The 20,924-nt window shown below is 37.1% G+C and overlaps 1 protein-coding gene across 1 annotated transcript in view; it reads right to left on the bottom strand.

Annotated features, from left to right (window-relative positions):
- Nucleotides 1-987: 987 nt before the first annotated feature.
- Nucleotides 988-20,924, bottom strand: part of N4BP2L2 (NEDD4 binding protein 2-like 2) — a 75,795-nt gene continuing 55,858 nt past the window's right edge. Inside the window, exons 5-7 of the mRNA XM_008579366.1 lie at nucleotides 7,981-9,725; nucleotides 4,767-4,852; nucleotides 988-1,163 (exon numbers count right to left, since the gene is read on the bottom strand). Of these exons, the coding sequence (XP_008577588.1) occupies nucleotides 1,047-1,163; nucleotides 4,767-4,852; nucleotides 7,981-9,725 (1,948 nt within the window). The 3' untranslated portion in view covers nucleotides 988-1,046. The remainder of the gene's footprint in view (nucleotides 1,164-4,766; nucleotides 4,853-7,980; nucleotides 9,726-20,924) is intronic.

Raw genomic sequence — 20,924 nt, forward strand, 5'->3', positions numbered from 1 at the left:
AGAAACAAACACCCACATACCCAGCAGCTAAGTGACCCTCCCTCAAGCCTGGAGGTTTGCTCCTTTGGGAAGATAAGAGAGGATCTGGGAGGAGTGGAGAACATAAAACAGATGGGGCTCCATTTCTGCAAATGGGGATTAGGTAAATGTCTACATGTTGGATATTGAGTAGACAATCACCCCTTAATTTATCTTTTTCAAATATGAATTTCCATATTTTAAGTGTGTTAAATACAACTAAACTAAAACAGAAAATAATAATAATAATAATGATAGTAACCTCTAATATAGTACAGGTCCCACAATCCATAACCAAAATCTGGAGGTCAGATGTTTCAGAATTCAGAAAGTGTTTGTTGAAGGTAATACTACATATACTTATATATTACTTTATATTCCGAGTAGGGTCTGGGCCAGCCCTGGTAATTAAACACATTAATATTTCTGCAGTGAAATGTATCAATACACGTAAATACACACCAAGCGGGATAAATAAGGAGTAAAATTAACCTCCTATCTGAGGATCAAGTTTGGCTGCCAACTTAGTTTTAATGCCAAACTAATTTAAAAAACAAAACAGTGGTTGCAAGGGGCTAGAATGGGGAGTAATTGTTTAATGGGTACAGAGCTGCAGTTTTATAAAATAAAGAGTCTGGAGATGGATGGTGCTGATGGTATCACATTATGAATGTATTAACAATACACTTAAAAATGGTTAAGATGGTAAATTTATATTTGTGTATTTTACCACAATAATAAGAATTTGGGAGGGGGAAGAAAAACCAAAACAACTTCTGATTTTCAGAGCTTTTTGGATTTCAGAATTCCAGAAATGTGATCAAGGACCAATACGTGGATATAGTATTAGAATCCTCATGCAGTTTTAAACAGAAATTACTCAAGTTTTCTGTCCCTTATTTTCCTCAATAAAACAAAGTAAACTTATGGCAAACATCTTCAAAATTAGAGAATAAAATGTTCAAATTGTTACCTCTTCCGTTGAGTTTTTTATTATGCAGATAACTTATCAAGAATGGTTGGACAGGTTATCCAAACCAATTTTGGTATTCAATGGGTAAGAATCCTTTGGGTTGACACTGAGCACTCTGACTTTTCTCCACGATCAGGATCTTCAGCAGCACCACGAAGACTGGAGAACTCAACTACAAACAAACAGAAGCCCAGACAAGACCAAAGAGTGACATGAAGGAGGTCTGTCTGCAGACCCGCAGCCTTTGCTTCCCTAGGTATGCCACTCCCTTGGCATCGAGGACTTTACACTGTCCCCACAGTCCACACGGCTCATCATGCCTCACTCAAGAGCCTATTCCTCTGATATTTCCCATCTTTCTGTCCCGAAATCGAAACTTGTTCTATATTCCATTCCATCAAGATCCAACTATTTACATTACAAAAAATTAATAATAAATACACTAATTCATAGAGATGTGTTAGCAAGTTTACTGGATCAGTATGTTCCTCTCTTAGATAATACAATTTCTACTTTGCCAGGGGGCATTTCAAAGGCAATGCTTTAACCCAAGGAGATATTTAGGGGAGGGCAATTAACCCATATTAGCCTTATCAAGCTTTATTAATAATTAACCCTTTTTAACAAGCCATTATTTTTTAGACACTATGCTAAGTACTTTGTATGAATTATTTCACTTAATCCTCGCTTATTACCCCCATGAGAGGTCGGTATAATAAATCTATTTTTTACAAGTAAAGAAACTGAGGCTTCAGGGCCGGCCCGTGGCTCACTCGGTAGAGTGCGGTGCTGATAACACCAAGGCCGCGGGTTCGGATCCTATATAGGGATGGCCGGTTTGCTCACTGGCTGAGCGTGGTGCTGACAACACCAAGCCAAGGGTTGAGATCCCCTTACCGGTCATCTTTTAAAAAAAAAAAAAGAAACTGAGGCTTCTGGGAAAGTAATTTGATTAAGTTCACACAGCCAGCAGCAGGAGCTTTAAGATGGGAACCCATCCTCCTTCTAGCACTCCACCCCCTGAGGCTTCTGGGAAAGTAATTTGATTAAGATCACACAGCCAGCAGCAGGAGCTTTAAGATGGGAACCCATCCTCCTTCTAGCACTCCACCCCACCTCCACAAAGAAGTGACACAATGTCAAACACCCTCGCAACCAGAAGGGAGAGAGTTTTGAAATACATAGGGTCCTGTGGCTTCCAGAGTCAACTAGATTCTCCTGCTATTTCCCTCTTTCTAAATTTCTGTTTACCCCTTGAGACTCACTGGTTAGTACATTATTCCAAACACAAAACAGGAGGCCCTTTTTCAATATACTAACTAATAATCTGCACACAGCTACAACACTCATAAAATTCTCCAACAAGAAAATATTAATTAGGGGCAGACTGCTTTGTGAGGAGACCATGTTCATAGAGGGCAGTTTAGTGTGCATGTGGAAAGATCAACATAAAAATCAAAATTATGTTCCAGAAAGTGTCTTTGACACAAAACATTCCAAGTTTAGCAAACAGAAAAGCCTCCTGGAACTGGCCATGCTTGTTGCATGCTGCTTGTCCTGGGATCTCAGCACACTGGGGTCACCTCATGGGGGGAGGGAAAACAGTCCCTTCCTAACTTCAATCCCTATAACAAAAATTCTGTGAGGCAGGAACGTGTGCACTGATACATACTCAGTGTGTAGAATAATGTTTGACATGAGGCAACTCAATAAACATTTGTTGAAAAAGTGAATGAATGTCTTTACCTCCTTTCTCTGGAGTTCCTCATAGCCTTTTATCTCTTCCTGTACCATATTTATCCCACATTTTCTAGTGGTCCCTCCAAATCTCTAAACTCTTCCCCGAAACGTCAATTCTTCTCCCTCTGTTTTTTTAGAAGCAGGTTTAAAACCAACAAAAATATTTTACTGGATATATGTGTATTTCTAGTTGAGAAATGGAAATACAGAGTACTTTTAGAAAAAAGAGGTCAGGGCCGAGGCCCTGGCGCACTCAGGAGGGTGCAGTGCTGGGAGCGCGGCAGCGCTCCTGCTGCGGGTTCGGATCCTATATAGGGATGACCGGTGCGCTCACAGCGCTCACTGGCTGAGTGCGGTGCAGCCGGTCTCAAAAAGGACAAAAAAAAAAAGAGTTCAAATGAAAAGAAAAAACATATGGTAAATGCACAGTGCATTCAATTCTTATCAAATGCAGACACATACGCTGAAATTGTAGCAGCTGTGTTTATTTCATAATTTAGGCATTTAAAAAAAGTGCAATGTGTTTATTTTAACATCAGCTTGATGTCAAGTTTAAAATATAACATGAGTTTGTCTATATGTTTCACCTCTTTTCCTAGAGAATCTTTTAATATTTAAATATAACATACAGCCTTAATTTTTAGCCCTTGACATGTACCAACTCAAGGGGAGAAATGGCTCATAAATTGTATGTTGACAGACTGCTCTGAAATATGTTCTAACCAATAAAGTGGGAAAATAAATTTGGGAGCAACAATCTAAGCTTTGTTGTATTTCACAAAAAGATCTACATGTAAGAGAAATAAAAACATCACATGTGCAAAAGCACACAGGGTTGCTATGGTAACAAACTACATTTTTATATTTTACTTTTTAGTAGTGGTACATATGAGGTATTACAACCAAATAAAATCAGCATTCATTTCCTTCTGATCATATAGAAGTCTCTGGAATAACTTGTACTTACAAGTTGAAGGAATTCTTTTTTAACCAATCTTCTGTCTTTTCTAGAAATTATAATTAAAATACATAAAATAATGATTAATATTTGGCATTGGGATTAAGCTTGTGCTGTCATTTTACTCAGGTAGGGACAATCTTAAAATGACAAAAGAAACACAACAACCACAAATGTCAATTTAAACATTTAAAGTATTGCTGGAGGGGAGGAGAGAGCCAAAAAAAAACAAAGTGTTGCTGTGTGTGTGTGTGCGTGCGTGCGTGCGTGTGCGCGCATGCATGTGTTTTAAGTAGCAGTGAGGTCTCCATGGGGAATAAGGAGAAATAAGTTTAGAAAATGTATTTCATTTTACTAAATGGACACAAAACAAATCTACTTTTCTCACAGTTGTGCTTATATGAAGAGTTAAGAAATACCTACTATCCTGAACTATTAGTTTTATAATGTTTCACTAAACTTTGATTTTATTATTTATTTCAAAACGTACCCCCCTAGCATTGCCTCTGGGTACGTTTAAATCACTACCAACTAACATGAACAGAACCCCAGCCGCCCTCATAATGTTACTCAGTTTTCCCACAGTTTCTATCTATCATGTTTCTAACCATCCGAGCCTCCTCCAGCTATCTTGAAAATGAACAGTCCTTAGAACAGTTGTGTTTTTCACTATGGGCCAGCAGATCACACCAATAATGAGATGCTTCCAAGTCAAGTAAATATGAATCTACTTCGTAGCTCATACTCTATCATAACGTGGCAAGACTGAGCATAAGACAAGAGGAAAGATACAATAAATAATAAAGGACTCTCCTAAAATGGGCACCTCAGTCACCTATAGTGGGACTTTTACCAGCATACACTACAACAGAGTTAGGAATTAAGTGCAATTTTCTCTCTGGGACTAATTGAAAGAAAACATGCATATATTATCTAGCTATCCATATACATTATTTTTCTAATTTAATACGAGATGTATAGCTCTTCAGTGTTAAGTTTGAGGAACAGATTTTCTCCAATCTTATTTCTAAAGAAACCAGTTAGAGATGGTCTTCTTTGAAAACCATAAAAATATACCTCTATTGACGTTTGCCATTGCAAATAGATTATCTTCAGTGTCTTCCAGTCAAGGGGAACCACATAGTCATCAGGCAACAAGGATTCTGTTAAAAGGAGGGGACAAATTTCATCTCTAATGTCACACAGATTTTTTTCCCCTAAATGTGAAGGTATGCAAACATGATATCTAGAATGCTATAATGTTAAAAGTCGGGGGGGGGGTTGTTTTGTCTTTGTTTTAAAGTCTGGTTTTGAAGATACTTCAGTGATGGCTAAAGCAGAAATGTTTTGTCTATATTAGTAAGCACTATCCACATGGGGGTACTTCAAAAAGTTCGTGGAAAGATTCATATTATCTTTTAATTGTATTTTTCCAATAACTTTTTGAAGTATCCTTGTACATGCAAATGCTCCTCAACTTACAATGGGGTTATGTCCTGATAAACCTGTCATAAGCTGAAAATGTATTTAATACACCTAACTTACCAAACATCATAGCTTAGCCTAGCTGACCTTAAACATGGTCAGAACACTTACCTTAGCCTACAGTAGGGCAAACTCATCTAACTAACGCAAAGCCTATTTTATAATAAAGTGTTGAATATCTCATGTAATTTATTGAAAGTGAAAAACAGAAGGTTGTATGGGTACTTGAAGTATGTGTTTTGCTGAATGCTTATTGCTTTTGCCCCACTGTAAAACTGAAAAATCCTAAATCAAACCATCATAAGTCGGGGACCCTCTGTATACAGATCAATATGTATATAATAACCTCTAGTGGTACAGCCAAGGGCATAAAATTTGGGAGGTCATCCTTTCCTGTGACGTGTAAGAAACATGACAACTATAGTAAGTTTAGTCTTCCTATAAATTGCTCCTTCCACATCTGAGGGAAAATCCTCATAAACAATTTAAATGTTCATAACATACATATATCAGCCGTACTAAACCATAAAAAATATTCTTCCAATACTCATGTATTCCTAGCACCATGAGTAGTTTGGTTTCTTAAGACCTATATTTGGCCCTACTATGTAGTCCAACTGAGCCTGCAGAACTCCTAATATTGGGATTCACTTGAGTTCCTTGCCTTATTTACAAGGCCACTGATCATTCACCAGAGTTTGGCTTGTCCAGTCCAGCCAAACTAGATTACATTTACAGTCTCCTCCTTTCCCTTTTTAAGCACATGTCATTTCCAAATGTGAAATTCTTTTCCTCTGCTCTTCTCTCAAGCCATATTCTTTCTCCCTTGTATAAACAGTGCTTATCATTAACTTCCACATTGAAGTCGTCCCCCACAAGATCATAACTCCATATTCTCTTCAACCAATCTTTTTAGCGCTGATAGTCTCACTCATAAAATATTCATAAGCTTGTCATTTATATTTTCTATGTGCAGTACATTTGTTTTGTTTTAGTCTTGCCTCCCTATTTAGAAGGTAAGCTGTTTGATGAATGAGGTCTATTTTCCTTAAAAAGCTTTCCAAAGTTAATTAACGGGTGCTTGATCATTGTTGATTATGATGATACTGTGAACTCAAGGGAGGAGAAATTTCAGTCTTTTCACACTGGTGCCTTTGTGCTTTCTGGTACCCATCTAAGGCAGTGATTGTTAATCTTTTTGGGTCATGGGCCCCTCTGAGAAGCTGATAAAATCTATGGACTTTCTTCCCCCAAATGGCACAAAATGACACAAAAAATTTTGCATACAATTTCAGAATATGTACCTTGGACTAAAATCCCTGACCTAAAATATCTCCAATTACTTAAAACTCCCCAGGGCAAGTACATTTAATTTTTAAAAATTGGTATGTTTCTTTGGTGCATTTAGGAGTACAGAAAAATTGCAGCTAACAGCTAAGAAGTGATTTTCACAGAGCTTACAAATATGATAAACATAATGCCAGAGCCCGAGAACAGGCTGATAATGATGACACCTTAGCCCTGAGTCAAGCCAATCTTGGGTCTCAGGTGCTGGGACCAAATTTGTCTGGAACACCAAAAGTTTAGGGTCGGGCCGGCCCGGTGGCGCACTGCTACAGCGCGCCGCTTGGGAGTGCGGAGGCGCTCCCGCCGAGGGTTTGGATCCCACATACAGACCGGTTCCCGCTCACTGGCTGAGCGAGGTGCGGGTGCAACGCCGAGGGCTGCGATCCCGTTGCCGGTCCGGTCCGGTCCGGGCGCGACACTGAGGGTTGCGATCCGTTGCCGGACACGAAAAAAGACAAAAATGAAAAAAAAAAAAAAAGTTTAGGGTCAATAGGGCTGGCCAGTTAGGTCAGTTGATTAGAGCACAGTGTTGGTAACACAAAAGTCAAGGGTTCAGATCCTTTTTCTGGCCAGCTGCCAAAAAAAAAAAAAGTTTAGGATCAAGGGAAAAATCAGGGGTGGGGTCAAGCTTTGAGACAGAGCAGGGTCCGGGAACCCCAGTAGCTGTAGAAGAACAACAGAAAGGTACAGGAGAACTGCAGGGAGTGGGCCTTTGCCTCTTGTAAAAGCAGCTTCTGTCCTCAAAGAAAAGTACCAGGAAATATCATCCATTGAGTTACAGATAAGGAAAAGTTGGAATATGTGCTCCATTTCCTTTTTAAGACATTTAGTACCCTAAATATACTTATTATTAGGAAGAAACTTACATAAAATAATAAAAATTTATATTTTCTCTTGTTTTATTCATAGGTGGATTTTTCATTTCCAAAAATAATAATCTTACGAGCCTGAAAGTAGACTAGTCAGACACCCTCCTAATCCCTTCAGTACCCTTCTCAGAGAGCTTTTAAAAAGATAAATTCAACTGTTAGATATTTTTCATCAAATCTTTGCTGTCCCCCCTTTACTAACCTCATACCTGTGAATGAGAAAGAAAGGGCCATGTGTCAAACAAGAAAAAAGGTAGAAAGTGGAAAGATTAAGAAAAAAAAAGCAGCCCATCTCTATTTGCTGCACAATCACTGTTACCTGCCTCATCTTCCATTCTTCCCAGTGTCTACCTAAGTTGAGAATGCAAGTATTCTACACACTCAAAGACATTTAAAAAGACTACTGACGGCAAGGGGCGGGGGCTTTGAAGATCGAGCACCATTTGCTACGAGTCTTCACTTTCACTGCTGAAAAGCATCACGAGGTCTATAAACTGTATGAAATCATTAATACTAGGGAGAAACAGCTCAAAAATTACTTGCATATTTTTAACTGGACATTTTACTTTTAGCAAATGAAAACAATTTACCCACTGGAACTTCAAGAGATCCAAAAAGCTGTACTTGTTGAAAGACAAACCCTTGTGATAACGGTAGCCCAAAGGAATTAAAGCCAGTGCTTGTTAAATCTTGATTATCCTCTGCTGATAAGCACTGTAATGGCTTAGGTTCTTCCCATCTCTTCAGTTTTTCACCAAACCTTTCATTTAAAAAGTAAAGATCAGAAGTGACCCTCAAAGAGCCCAAAGTATCAGGCTGGCTACTTAAAATGTCTGTAGAAATAATCCCTACGCCATTTAGTTTACTACCTACTCTTGTATGAGATTTGAAAGTCAAAAATGGTTTCTTGTTTGTAAAAGACACCTTCCAAAAGCTAGATATATGATGCAGCACAACAGAAGGAACAGAGTCTTTGCAAAAATATGCAGCGTGCCTTAGTCTGTTAAATGACAGACAATGAAAATAAAATTGCCCACCAATATTTAGAGGGGGATCTTTGATAATATCAAGATAAAACCATGATAGATGATGATTGAAGGTCATAAGTTTTTGCTTATTATCCTCTTTGTTATTTATTTCTGAAATTCTATCTTTCTCTTCTCCCAAAATAATTTTCAGTTCATGGCTTTCTGCTAACAGACCATGTTTCTTTCTTTCTTTTGCATTGATATGACTCTGTCCCAATAAGTTAAAGTTTGGTACCAAGTTGAGAATCCTTTTCTGCCTCTTTTTCTTATTCTTTGTTGATTCTAAGGCACTTTTTGGGATATCCAGTTGAGGTAAACAGCTTCTGAAGATATTTGTTTCTGTTTCTATGAATGAATCTAAAGTTTCAGTTGGAGGTGACAAATCTTCATTTTCTATCAGTCGTTTCTCCTCTATCAATATTTCTGGACTGCTTTCTGGTCCTGATGCTCCTCCAAAAGTGAAGATCAATTTAGTCAATTGCCCCCTGCTGTCAGGACAGGCCTGCTTATGTGATCTATCTTTCTTTGGTCTCTGTTCACATATAAACTTGTGAGGTCCCTCAGGCCAGCGATCAAAATAGGGTTGTCTATTAAAGTCCAGCTGTAATTCTTCACCAGAGAAACTGGTTGTGAAAAAAGCCTGATAATTGTTTTTAGTTGCATATACTCCTTGTTCCTCTCTTACAACTTTATCTGAAGTTCTGGATCCATGTTGATGGCACAGAACTGGTTCATTTGAGAAACTTTTATCTACCATCTCCTTCTTCTGAATAAATAAGCATGGGGTTTCAGCAAATAGGTTCTGGATGTTTAATGTCATGGTATGCCTATTTCCAATATGCTTTTTTACCTTCATACCAGAGCAGTTGTTACTTGTTACACAGGAAAGATTTTGAGTTACTGTTGGACAAGTAACAGAGCTTCCATTTGGCATTGATGGCAAACTTAGAAATAAATCATCACCTTCCCTAGGGAGGTGATTATTTGATGTGTTGTCTAACTCAACTACAGACATAACATTTGGAAAACTGTCTTTAGGATCAATGTTTTCCCTTCTTTCTTCTTTATAGCCATTCACAAAATCTCCTATTTTATTTCCTGGACCATCTGATTCTCTTTTGGTCTCTTCGAAGTCTTCCTCTTCATTCTGAAATGGGTCCTGATCTCCTGGTGTAAGATAATTTAAGGTTTCAAATGAGTTTTCCTCCATGATTTTACTGTGGCTGTTCTGCTTTTTATTTCTTTTTCTGTTTTTCTTCTGTTGGGTTTTGCTGAGCCTGTGTCCAGTTTTCTCCAAAACTCTTTCTCTGAAATATAAAAGAATTAAGAAAAATTATAACTTAATTATTTGCATAACATTAGCAAACTATGGCATCATACTCTTACTGTGCAGATTTAAAAATCATTAATACAAGAGATTCTAAAGGATGTATGTACTTTGCACTATATTTTAAAATTACTTTTAAAAAGAGATACTTTAGGGCCGGCCCCCTGGCGCACTCAGGAGAGTGCAGCGCTGGGAGCACAGTGATGCTCCTGCCACAGGTTCGGATCCCATATAGGGATGACTGGTGTGCTCACTGGCTGAGCACGGTGCGGGTGACACCACACCAAGGGTTGCGATCCCCTTACGGGTTCGGATCCCATATAGGGATGACTGGTGTGCTCACTGGCTGAGCACAGTGCGGGTGACACCACACCAAGGGTTGCGATCCCCTTACCAGTCATGAAAAAGACACACAAAAAAAGAGAGATACTTTAATCCTGTAAATTAAAAATGAGTTCACTTTGAGAATGTTAAAGCTCATATGCACACACTCATTTCATAAATGAATAACTTTATGAAAACTTAATGTTTTCTTTAGAGAAAATATTTCCTATTTATACAAAAACCTACCAATAAATATCTTGGATTTCCTAACATCTTAGATTTTGAAAAATAAAAATTGGCTGGCATAGTCTCAGAATGGCACAACGTTAGTGGCTTTTTTTTTTTGTTTTCGTTTTTGTTTTTGTTTTTGTGGCTTTAATAGCTAGTTTTTCTCCAGACATGAAGACTTTGGTATCAAGTTGCTCCATCAAATTATAAACGATGGTTGATAATTAGCAACTGAGTCCAATATCCGGGTGATGTACTTCTAATTGCCTAGCTAGCAGTAGTTCTAAACCGGAGGCTACACCACTACTTTGTGGGGTGTTTGGAAATGTGTGAGGACTTTTTTACTAGTCAGAGTGACTGGTAATGTGTTATTGACATTTGGCACTGAGGCCAGGGGTGCTAACCATCCTGCAATGCCCAATGAAAGCTTACCATACCCAAAAGAGCAATAGCGCGCTCATGGAGCACACTAAAAGTTAACAGCTCTTCATAATTGAAGACAATATTTGATCCTAAGAGAAAAAGGAGGATTTAGAAAATTTTCCAACTTGGAATATAAAGGTCTAATTATCCTCTCTTCCACACTGGATAGTCAAGAGTCAGGGACAAGGTGCTGATAGGTGAGAAAAAGAACTGGTAAAATTTGTTGTTGCTTTATTTACTGAATTAAATGGTATTATACTAAGGACTTAAGACTCACTCCAGCACTGGTGATTCTGTGGAGCTGAATTCACTTAATGTGTAGCCACTGTCCCTCTGAATAGCTTTCTACTGTATAAGGAAAGAGAGTCCTAATCTAGGTAAATGGGCTTACTAGAATATGGTTCATCACCAAAATGTTTATAACTCCCCATGCCATCAGAAAGACTAAGGTCCACAATCCTACCATGATAATTGGCTTTTAAAAAATAAAACTGATTTATCATACACTTACTATGTATTAGAACTGTTTAATTGTTTAATTGCTTTACAGGTACTAACTCACCTAATCTTCACAACTCTATGAAGTAAGGACAAATGCTTGTTTTATCCCCATCTCACAAACACAACTGAAATAAAAAGACGTTAAAGAATTTGCACAGGGTCACATGGCTAGTGGCAGAATTCAGACCTAGACCAACTGGTTCTAGAGTCCACACTCTTTAACCATTACACAAAACTGCCTCTCAATTTACAAAGAGAATTGTACAAAACACTTCTTTCTCCTCCTCTCATCTTCAAACCCTTACAAGTGCATAAACAGAGAGATACTCAGTTGGTAAGGGTTGAGACACTTCTTTCTCCTCCTCTCATCTTCAAACCCTTACAAGTGCATAAACAGAGAGATACTCAGTTGGTAAGGGTTGAGGCCTTTTCATGAGAGGAGTACTTAGGACTTGACTCCCATTATCACTAACCTAATAGTGTCTTGAGGATCAGGAACCTCTCTCTCTAGTCTGCCCTCGTGTCAAGGCTCTATATGAGCAATGAGAAAGTCAGAGTAAATGGCCCTTAGAGCAGATAGGCACAAGTGACTCGTGCTGGAGTTAATTCACTCAAGACAGGGTGGAGGTAGTGAGAAGGGATCACATTCTGTATATTTTTTCTGACGGAAAAACAAAAAAGATTTGAAAACAAATTGGACATGGGGTAGGAGAAGAAAGACAAGAATCAAGTATGAGTGCAAGGATTTGGGCCTGTACAACTGGAGGGATGAAGTGGTCATTTATTGAGACATAAATGTCTATGCAAGGTATGGGGTTTGGAAAGAGGATGGTAAATCAGTTGCCCCAAAATTCAGCTTAGAGTCTGAGCCAACAGGCTAATCTGTCCTTTTTAGCAGAGGTTAGAAAGTGGAAAAGATGGGGCCTTCTCTAATATTTCTAAAGGGATCCTTTGTTTTCTAAATGGATTACAATCTGATAGCTACTTAGAGAAAGGATGATAGGGACCTGCTAATGATAACAACCCACTCTGCCTGCAGAGAAGTGAACACTGGACAATGAAAGAAAGGGGTGGCTTAAAAAATAAACTATCAGAGTCTGGGAGATTTATTAAGACATTTTTCAAAGAGTTAATCAAAGGAGTGTCTAAGGATTGGAATTCCAACTGAAAATACAACTCAATGTCAAGAGGTATGAAAACTCTACAAGGAAGTGTGCCAGAAACATGCACCAGTTCTGCACCACTGAAGCTCTATACAGCTACCATACTTGTTCCAGAAACAATGGGCCAGGCAGGCCTTTTGGAAAGGAAACACAAACCAGCAACAGTGACTTGTGAAACTCCTGGAAGATAAGAGACTTGGTGGTGGCAGTGGTGATAACTTCTGTTGGAACATGTTTGCATCTGATGTGGCTAACTGGTAGATGCACTTTCTTCAGGAATATCTATTTTAAAGTGTTAGAGGCTCATCAAAGCTGTGTTATGGCTCATTAAGCCCGATCTCACTTGTGCTGATTCATTTAGGGATGAATGGCACTGTTAGAAAAAGATGCATCACTAAATAAAAGTTAGTGATGGAGCAGAAATCAGGAGAGTTAGAGGCACAGTCTGTAACTTTAGAGAAAAAAGGAGGAAATAAGTAATGAACAAATGGTAACACATCTGTAATGAATAAGATTTTGCTTTCTAGATGATGGCTTAGCATGGAGCAGAAATCAGGAGAGTTAGAGGCACAGTCTGTAACTTTAGAGAAAAAAGGAGGAAATAATTAATGAACAAATGGTAACACATCTGTAATGAATAAGATTTTGCTTTCTAGATGATGGCTTAGAATCCAAGCTCCTGTGTAGGAATGGAATACCTGTCAAGAATTAGAAAGAGTGTGTTTGCTCAGAGACAAGCTAACATGATCTAATGAACTGTAACCTGAAGACAAAAGTAAGAGAGCATCCAGATAAAGCCAAAACTATTATGCAAGGGGAGGGGAAAGCATGCTAAGTAATGATCTTCATGAAAAATATAATTAAAGGGGCCAGAAACAATATTTCCCTTTGCAGAATCCTGTATACTAATTCATAATCATGAGCAATAAATGAAGTAAATTTGAGATTAAAACACATGAACATTATAAAAGAGAGGTGTAGCAGCTTTGTGAAATGACTGTAGTTGGAATAACCGCCCTAGGTCCTGGTCCTGGTTATAAGCTAGTAGTGGGATCTTGGACAAACCAGGGCTCCCTTCTAAAATGGGGATAATATTACATTCTTTCAGAGTTGTAAGCATTATTAATATAGATACTCTTTAATGACCTCTACTTAACTGACATGACAGATCTACTAATTCTTTCCATTGCCTCTATACAATAATAGCTGATGCCAATGGCACACTAAATACTCCCAGCTAGATGGCAACTCTCTAGAATAACTGCACCATTGTGCTCTCAGTGTTTAGAACTGTATATTTACAAGGCATCAGATGAGTCTATTCGCAAGTCTATTTATACCAATCATAATTATTACTATCATTATGTAGGTTGTCTCACTAAAGACAGGTTACTAAAGAATTGTTAAACTGTTTAGGTCTGAGCAGAGTAACTATAAAATTTCATTAAAAAATTGTAAAAACCTATGATTCTGCACTCATATTGCTTTAAAGATTTCTTGGGATCTCCTTCCAATTTATTTCAACAGATACTAGAAATTCTTGGCAACACATTGCAGGTGTGGTTTATGCATGAAAAAAGGATAAACTACACTAAACAGAATCATACCTAAAGACTGGTGAATGAATGAACATGTAAGCATGCATTTTAAGTTCAAATTAAATGTTTAAAGTGTGTGTCATTTCATAATGACTCCTTACTTCAATCAACTTTTTAAATGAAATAACCAGTTGCCTGTCCCAATCATGTTAGATAAAAGGACTTTAATTATAAATAAAACACCTTTTATCTAACATGGCACATGGTAGGTATTTTGTGAATGGCAGCTCTATTTTTTATCATATACTAACAACAAGAAAAACAATCTTATACATTTCACTTACACTCCCAAGATGCAATTCAAGAATACAATGTGACAATGGGATAGCTATGATTTGTTTGAAAGAAACAGTTGAGTTAGAAGAGCTAGAAAATTATCCAAAAATGTGATTTATTTAATATAATTGCAAATGATTAGAAGTGGAGAAATACTATTTTAAGAAACCCAACTAAGGAGATTGGGGTAGCAGGCCAGCCCCACCCCTACCCACAACCAGGCAAGCAACAGAGCACGCCAAACCCATAGTGGTTAAGAAAGTTCTTGAGGAGGTGGACCAATGCAGCAAAATACCACATCTACTCCTTGGAAGAGAAATCTCAAAGCAATTAATTTGAGACACAACAGAGAACATATGCCAAATCTCCTAAGAGAAGAAAAGACATTATATATCAGTCCTGGAAAATGAGCAAGTCTAAGAACAATGTCTGTCCTGTTGTCTTTCTGTTACATTCTCTTTCTCAACAACCAATAGCAGTGTCTCCCCATTGATCTGGAAGAATGTCACATACAAATATGATGACTCATTTGATTACCCTATAAAAATATGTTGTCAATTCTTTGTATTCAATGAAACATTCCTTAAAATTAAAAAAACAAAACGAAACTAAGAGGCCATACATAGACAAACTGACAAAGTTACCATCTTTTTTAAAGGTATACCTTTCTCAGTAATTGATAAAACAAGGAGACAAAAAAATGAATAAGGATACAGAAGTTATAAATAGCACAATTAATAACAATTGATATAATGTACAAATATGGAACACTGCATCCAACAATTGGAGAAAACACTTTAAATATTTATAGAAATTAACTAGGCCATCAGGCTAGCCTCCACAAATTTCCAAAAATTACTATTATACAGACCACATTCCCTGACCATAATGTAGTTAACTTTGAAATTAGTAATAAAAAAATTGGGGTGGGGGGGCCCAAGGCTGGCTGGTTAGCTCTGTTGGTTAGAGTGCAGTGTTACAACACCAAGGTCAAGGTCAAGGTTTCAGATCCCCTTACTGGCCAGCCTCCAAAAAACAAAGTGGTACTTAAAGGGATATTTCCCATAAATATTTACATTAAAAAAGGAAAGGTAAAAAAATTTATGAATTTACCACACAATTGAACAAGTTAGAAAAAGAAGAGCAGAATAAACCTCTAAAAAATATAAGGACAGGAATAATAAAAAAATGAAAAAGAAAATAAAGAAACAGAAAATAAACATACTATAGGTGGATCAACAAATCCAGAAGTTGGTTATTTGAAAAGATTAATAAAAACACAAACCTCTAGTGAGATTAATCAAAGAAGAAAAAAAAGTGACTTAGTATTAGAAATGAAAGAACAAGGTCAAGGGTTTGGATCCCTGTATCAGCCAACCACCAAAAACAAAAAAAGAAAAGAAAAGAAATGAAAGAGGAAGCACAACTGCACATCTAGAGAAATTTTAAAAGATAAAAGGTTAATACTATGAACAACTTTATACCAATAAATTTGAAAATTTATTTTTATTATTATTATTTTTTGTCCTTTTTGAGACCGGCCACACCGCGCTCAGCCAGTGAGCGCTGTGAGCGTACCTGTCATCCCTATATAGGATCCAAACCCGCGGCGGGAGCGCTCCTGCACTCCCAGTGCCGCACCCTCCCGAGTGCACCACGGGCTCGGCCCTAAATTTGAAAATTTAAATGAAATGTATAAATAGCTAGAAAACACATGTTTTAAAAGTGACTAAAAAAGAAATAGAAATTCTGAGTAGTCCTATAATGGTAAAATAATAAAAGTTAATTTTTTCCCACCAAGGAAACTCCAAGTCCCGATGACTTTTCAGAAAAGTGCTGCCAAATATTCAAGGAACTGTTCATTGTGATTTTATGCAAACATTTCCAGAGAAAAGAAAAAAAAGAATACCTCCAACTTTTTTATAATGCTAACATGGCTTGATGGAATCAGAATATATAGAAAAATAAAAACTTTCAGGCTAGTCTCAGTCTAAATACAAAAACCCTAAACGAATATCAGCAAACTACCTCTAGTAATGTATAATATAGACAATACATTATGATGTAGATGGGTTTTAGAATTATAAGATTGGTTTATACTAGAATATCAATTAATATAACTTACCACATTAACAGGTTAAAGGAGAAAGCACATATAAATGCATTTCAACAGTTGGAAAAATTGTTTTATTTTCCATCCATGACTGAAAAACTCAAAATCCAATTACTATTAAAAAATAACATACATTCAGATCCCCATAATGGCCATCAGCCCAAACAAACAAAAAATGAATAACACACATAACTGTTAGTAAACCAGGAATAGATGAGAACTTCCTTAATTGACACTAGACACTATGATCATGTCACAAACATCTTTTCCAGTGGGGAAATATTAGAAGCATTTCTTTAAATCAGGAACAAGACAAAAATGCCTATTATCATTTCCATTCAGTATTGTACTATATATCCCAAACAAAATAGATAAACTGAAAAATAATGAAGAGATGTAAGGACTGCAAAGGAAGAAAAAAATTGATATTATTGTATTGGTTTGGTGGGGGTTTTTTTGTTTGGTTGGTTGGTTTTTTTTTTTTTTTGTGGTCAGCTGGTACAGGGATCCAAACCCTTAACATTACAACACCATGCTCTAACCAGCTGAACTAACCAGCCAGCCCCACAAAATTGTTATCCTTAGAGATGACATAATTGTTTGTATAGACATCTATGGATAAATCAATAGCATTAATAAGAAAGCTTAAATGTTGCAGGATACAAAACTAATATTCAAAATTCAACTACATAAGTGACATCAGTAAAAATGGCAAAGTAACAAATCTAAAAGTCTATCCCTCCACAACAGTAGTAAATAAACTGGCAAAGATTGTCAGAATCAACCTTAACAGAACTCTGAAAACAAATCAAGGGTTTCTACCGACCAGACAAATATTTAATCAATGAAAACAACAAACAAACAAACAAAAAAAAAACAAGTCTCAGTAAGAGAGCTATCTGGTGTTTTTAATTTACTGTGGCCCCATCTACTGCTCCCCAGATAGGTGATGGCCCTGAAAACAAGAACCTGTATTCCAAGTACAGGTTTTTAGTACCAGAAGTAGCAGAAAGACTTTATTCTCAAAAAATTTTGGTTGTTTGACCTTTCAACTACTCCCCTAGCTCAAAGGGCTTGCCTCTATTTTGACTAACTTGAAACTCTCTTAGGGCTAAGGCAGCTATGGAGGGGGATTGCTGGAGCGGGGGGGGGGGGACCCCCTACAGTGTTTGCTGAACACATTTAAAGGCATTAGCCACTGCCACCTGGGGTACAGCATAACAATTGTGGTAAACAACAAACTAACTTAAAAGCTTGAGAGGAAAGGTTAGGAAGTGAGACACTTTAGGGAGTAAGGGCTCCCATATATTTCTAGGAATACAGAAGGCCATGCACATGCACAGGTCTGGCTGTATGCTCAGAAAAGACCTGAGAAGGACCTCATCTCTCACTTCTGGCTGACACCCAGACTCTGTGCAATTAGGAAGTGAAGGCTAGGACAGAGCTGTAAAGAGCTTTAGTGTGGAAGATGTGTCTAATACACACACAGAGCCTATCAGCAAAGATGGAGATATTCCTTTTTGCTCAGGATGTTTAAGGAAACTCTGTTGAATCACTAGCTGACTACTAAGCTAACAGAATAAGGACTTCAGTTGGCACACACAATAAGGAATACACACTTTACAAAATTAGGGGCAGAAAAGTCAATAAACAAGTAACAACAATTACAAGAAGCAAACACAAACACTGAGGAGGGGAAATAATCTGATTACAGAGTTACCACATTATATCACTAAAAATGTCTAATTTTCTACAAAAATTATAAGACATACAAAGAAACAAGAAATTATGGCCTACAAAGGAGAAAAAAAAGAAATTAATACAAACTATCCCTCAATAAGCCCAGACATGACTTACTGGACAAAGATTATATCAACTATTTTATTTTCTTTTTTCTTCTCTCTCTTTTTTAAAAAAAAAAAATATCAACTATTTTAAATATGCTAAAACAGCTAAAAGAAACAATGAACAAAGAATTAAAGAAAAAAAAAAAAAAAAAAATCAACTATTTTAAATATGCTAAAACAGCTAAAAGAAACAATGAACAAAGAATTAAAGAAAATCACGGAAACAATAAAAGGGAACCAAATAGGAATTCTGGAATTGAAGAGTATAACAACTGAAATTAAAAGTTACTAGAAAGATTCAACAGCAGATTTGCACAGGCAGAAGAAAGAATCAGTGAACTTGAAGATGGGGCAATTGAGATTATGCAGTCTAGGTGGCACAAAGGGAAAAGAAAAAAGGAGATTGGAGAGAATCTAAGAAACCTGAGGGACACCATCAAACATACCAACATAAGCATAATGGGAGTCTTAGAAGGATCAAAAGGGCACATACAAGGGATCAACATTAAGGTTAACAGCTAATTTCTCATAAGAATCTATGAAGGCCAGAAGGGAGTGGGATGACATTTTCAAACTGATGATAGAAAAAGACTGTCAATCATAAATTGTATATCCAGTAAAACTCTCCTCAAAAATGAAAGATAAATTAAGACATTCCTAGATAAACAAAAACTTAGAGCATTCACCACTAGTAGACCTGCCCTATAAGAAAATGCTAAAGGCATTCCTTCAGGCTGAAATTAAAAGACACTAGACAGGAACTCAAATCCACATGAAGAAATAAAGAACAAAAGTAAAGGTAACTACATAGGTAAATATAAAAGTCAGTATTTGGTTTGTAACTCCTCTTTCTTTCCACGTAATTTAAAAAACAACTACTTAAAACAATTTTTATAAATCCGTATTGATGGATACAAGATGTATAAAGATGTAGTTTGTAACAATTACAACATAAAGGAGGGAACAGAGCTACACAGGAACAAAGTTACTGTATATAATTGAAACTAAGTTGGTATTACTTCTGACTAGATTGTTATAAACTAAGATGTTAATTGTAACCCCAGGGCAACCACTAAGAAAATAGTTTTAAAATATAAAGTAGAAGATATAAGAAGAAACTTGACATGATACACTAGAAATTATCTATTTAACATAAAAGAAGGCAGTAAAAGAGCAATTGAGGAACAAAAAAAAGATATAAAACATATAGAAAACAGAAGTCAACTTCATATACCAGCAACAATCAGTTAGAAAATGTACTTTAAAAAATGTGTGTATGAGGGGGCCGGCCTGGTGGTGCACTGCTACAGTGCGCCACTTGGGAGTGCGGTGGCGCTCCCGCCGAGGGTTCGGATCCCACATACAGACCGGTTCCCGCTCACTGGCTGGGCGAGGTGGGGGCGCAGCACCGAGGTTTGCGATCCGTTGCCGGGCACGAAAAAAGACAAAAAGGGAAAAAAAAAATGTGTGTGTGAGGGCCAGCCCGTGGCTCACTTGGGAGAGTGTGGTGCTGATAACACTGAGGCCATGGGTTCGGATCCCTATATAAGGATGGCTGGTTAGCTCACTTGGGAGAGCGTGGTGCTGACAACACCAAGCCAAGGGTTAAGATCCACTTACTGGTCATCTTAAAAAAAAAAAAAAAAAAAAAGGTGTATGTATAATATACCACAGCCAAAAAAAAAGTATAAGTTACCCAGAAATAAATTTAACAGAAAATACACAATCCTTTATGGAGAAAATTATAAAGCTTTATTGAAAGACATTAAAGAAGACCCAAAAAAGTGAAGAAAAATGAAGGAGTAAAGTACATTTTTATATTGAAAGACTGAATAAAGTTAAAATGCCGCTATTCTCCACATTTTCCTATAAATTTAACATGAATACAATCAAAATATTGACAAAATTTTTCATGAAATTTAACAATATGCTACTAAAATTTATAGAAGAGCAAAGGGCTAAGAATAGCAAAGCCATTTCTGAAAGAAAAAAGAATAAGGGGTGTGTGTGTTTGTGGGTTTGTGTGTGTGTGTGTTGGGGCAGGCGGAGACTTTCCTTTCTATATATCAAGCCTTATTAGAAAATTATATTAAGACAGTATGGAATTGAATCAGGAACAGAGAAATGAAGAAATAGGACAGAAAAGAGAATGAAATTGAGGGAACTCATGATCCTGAATATAAGACTTACACAACTAAAGTCATCAAGAAAATGTGGTATTAGAACATGGATAAAGAAATAAATGGAATGGAATAGAGGATCTATAAGTAGACTCGTGTATACAGAAGTTTGGTTTGTGAAGAGAAGGAAATGCAGAAAGGTGAGGGAAAAAACTAATAAAGGGGCTATAACAACTAGTTACCCATAGGGAAAGTATTGAAATTGAATCCTTATATCACACTGTCATAAAAATAAAACTCCAAAACGATTAAAGTCTTACATGTAAAAAGAAAAACTATAAAACTTTACAAGAAAACATACGAGAATGGATTTCTCATATAAGAAATGAGAAGGATTTCTCAAATAAGATTTTTTTTTAAGTCATCAATGGAAAAGATTGATACATTTGTTTACATTAAAAGTAAAACTTGGGGCCGGCCCGGTGGCGCACTGGATAGTGCGCTGCTTGGGAAGCGCGGTGGCGCTCCCGCCCGAGGGTTCGGATCCCACATACAGACCGGTTCCCGCTCACTGGCTGAGCGAGGC

This window comes from Galeopterus variegatus, unplaced genomic scaffold, assembly GCF_000696425.1.
Source record: "Galeopterus variegatus unplaced genomic scaffold, G_variegatus-3.0.2 Scaffold1866, whole genome shotgun sequence".
Taxonomy (NCBI): Eukaryota; Metazoa; Chordata; class Mammalia; order Dermoptera; family Cynocephalidae; genus Galeopterus; species Galeopterus variegatus.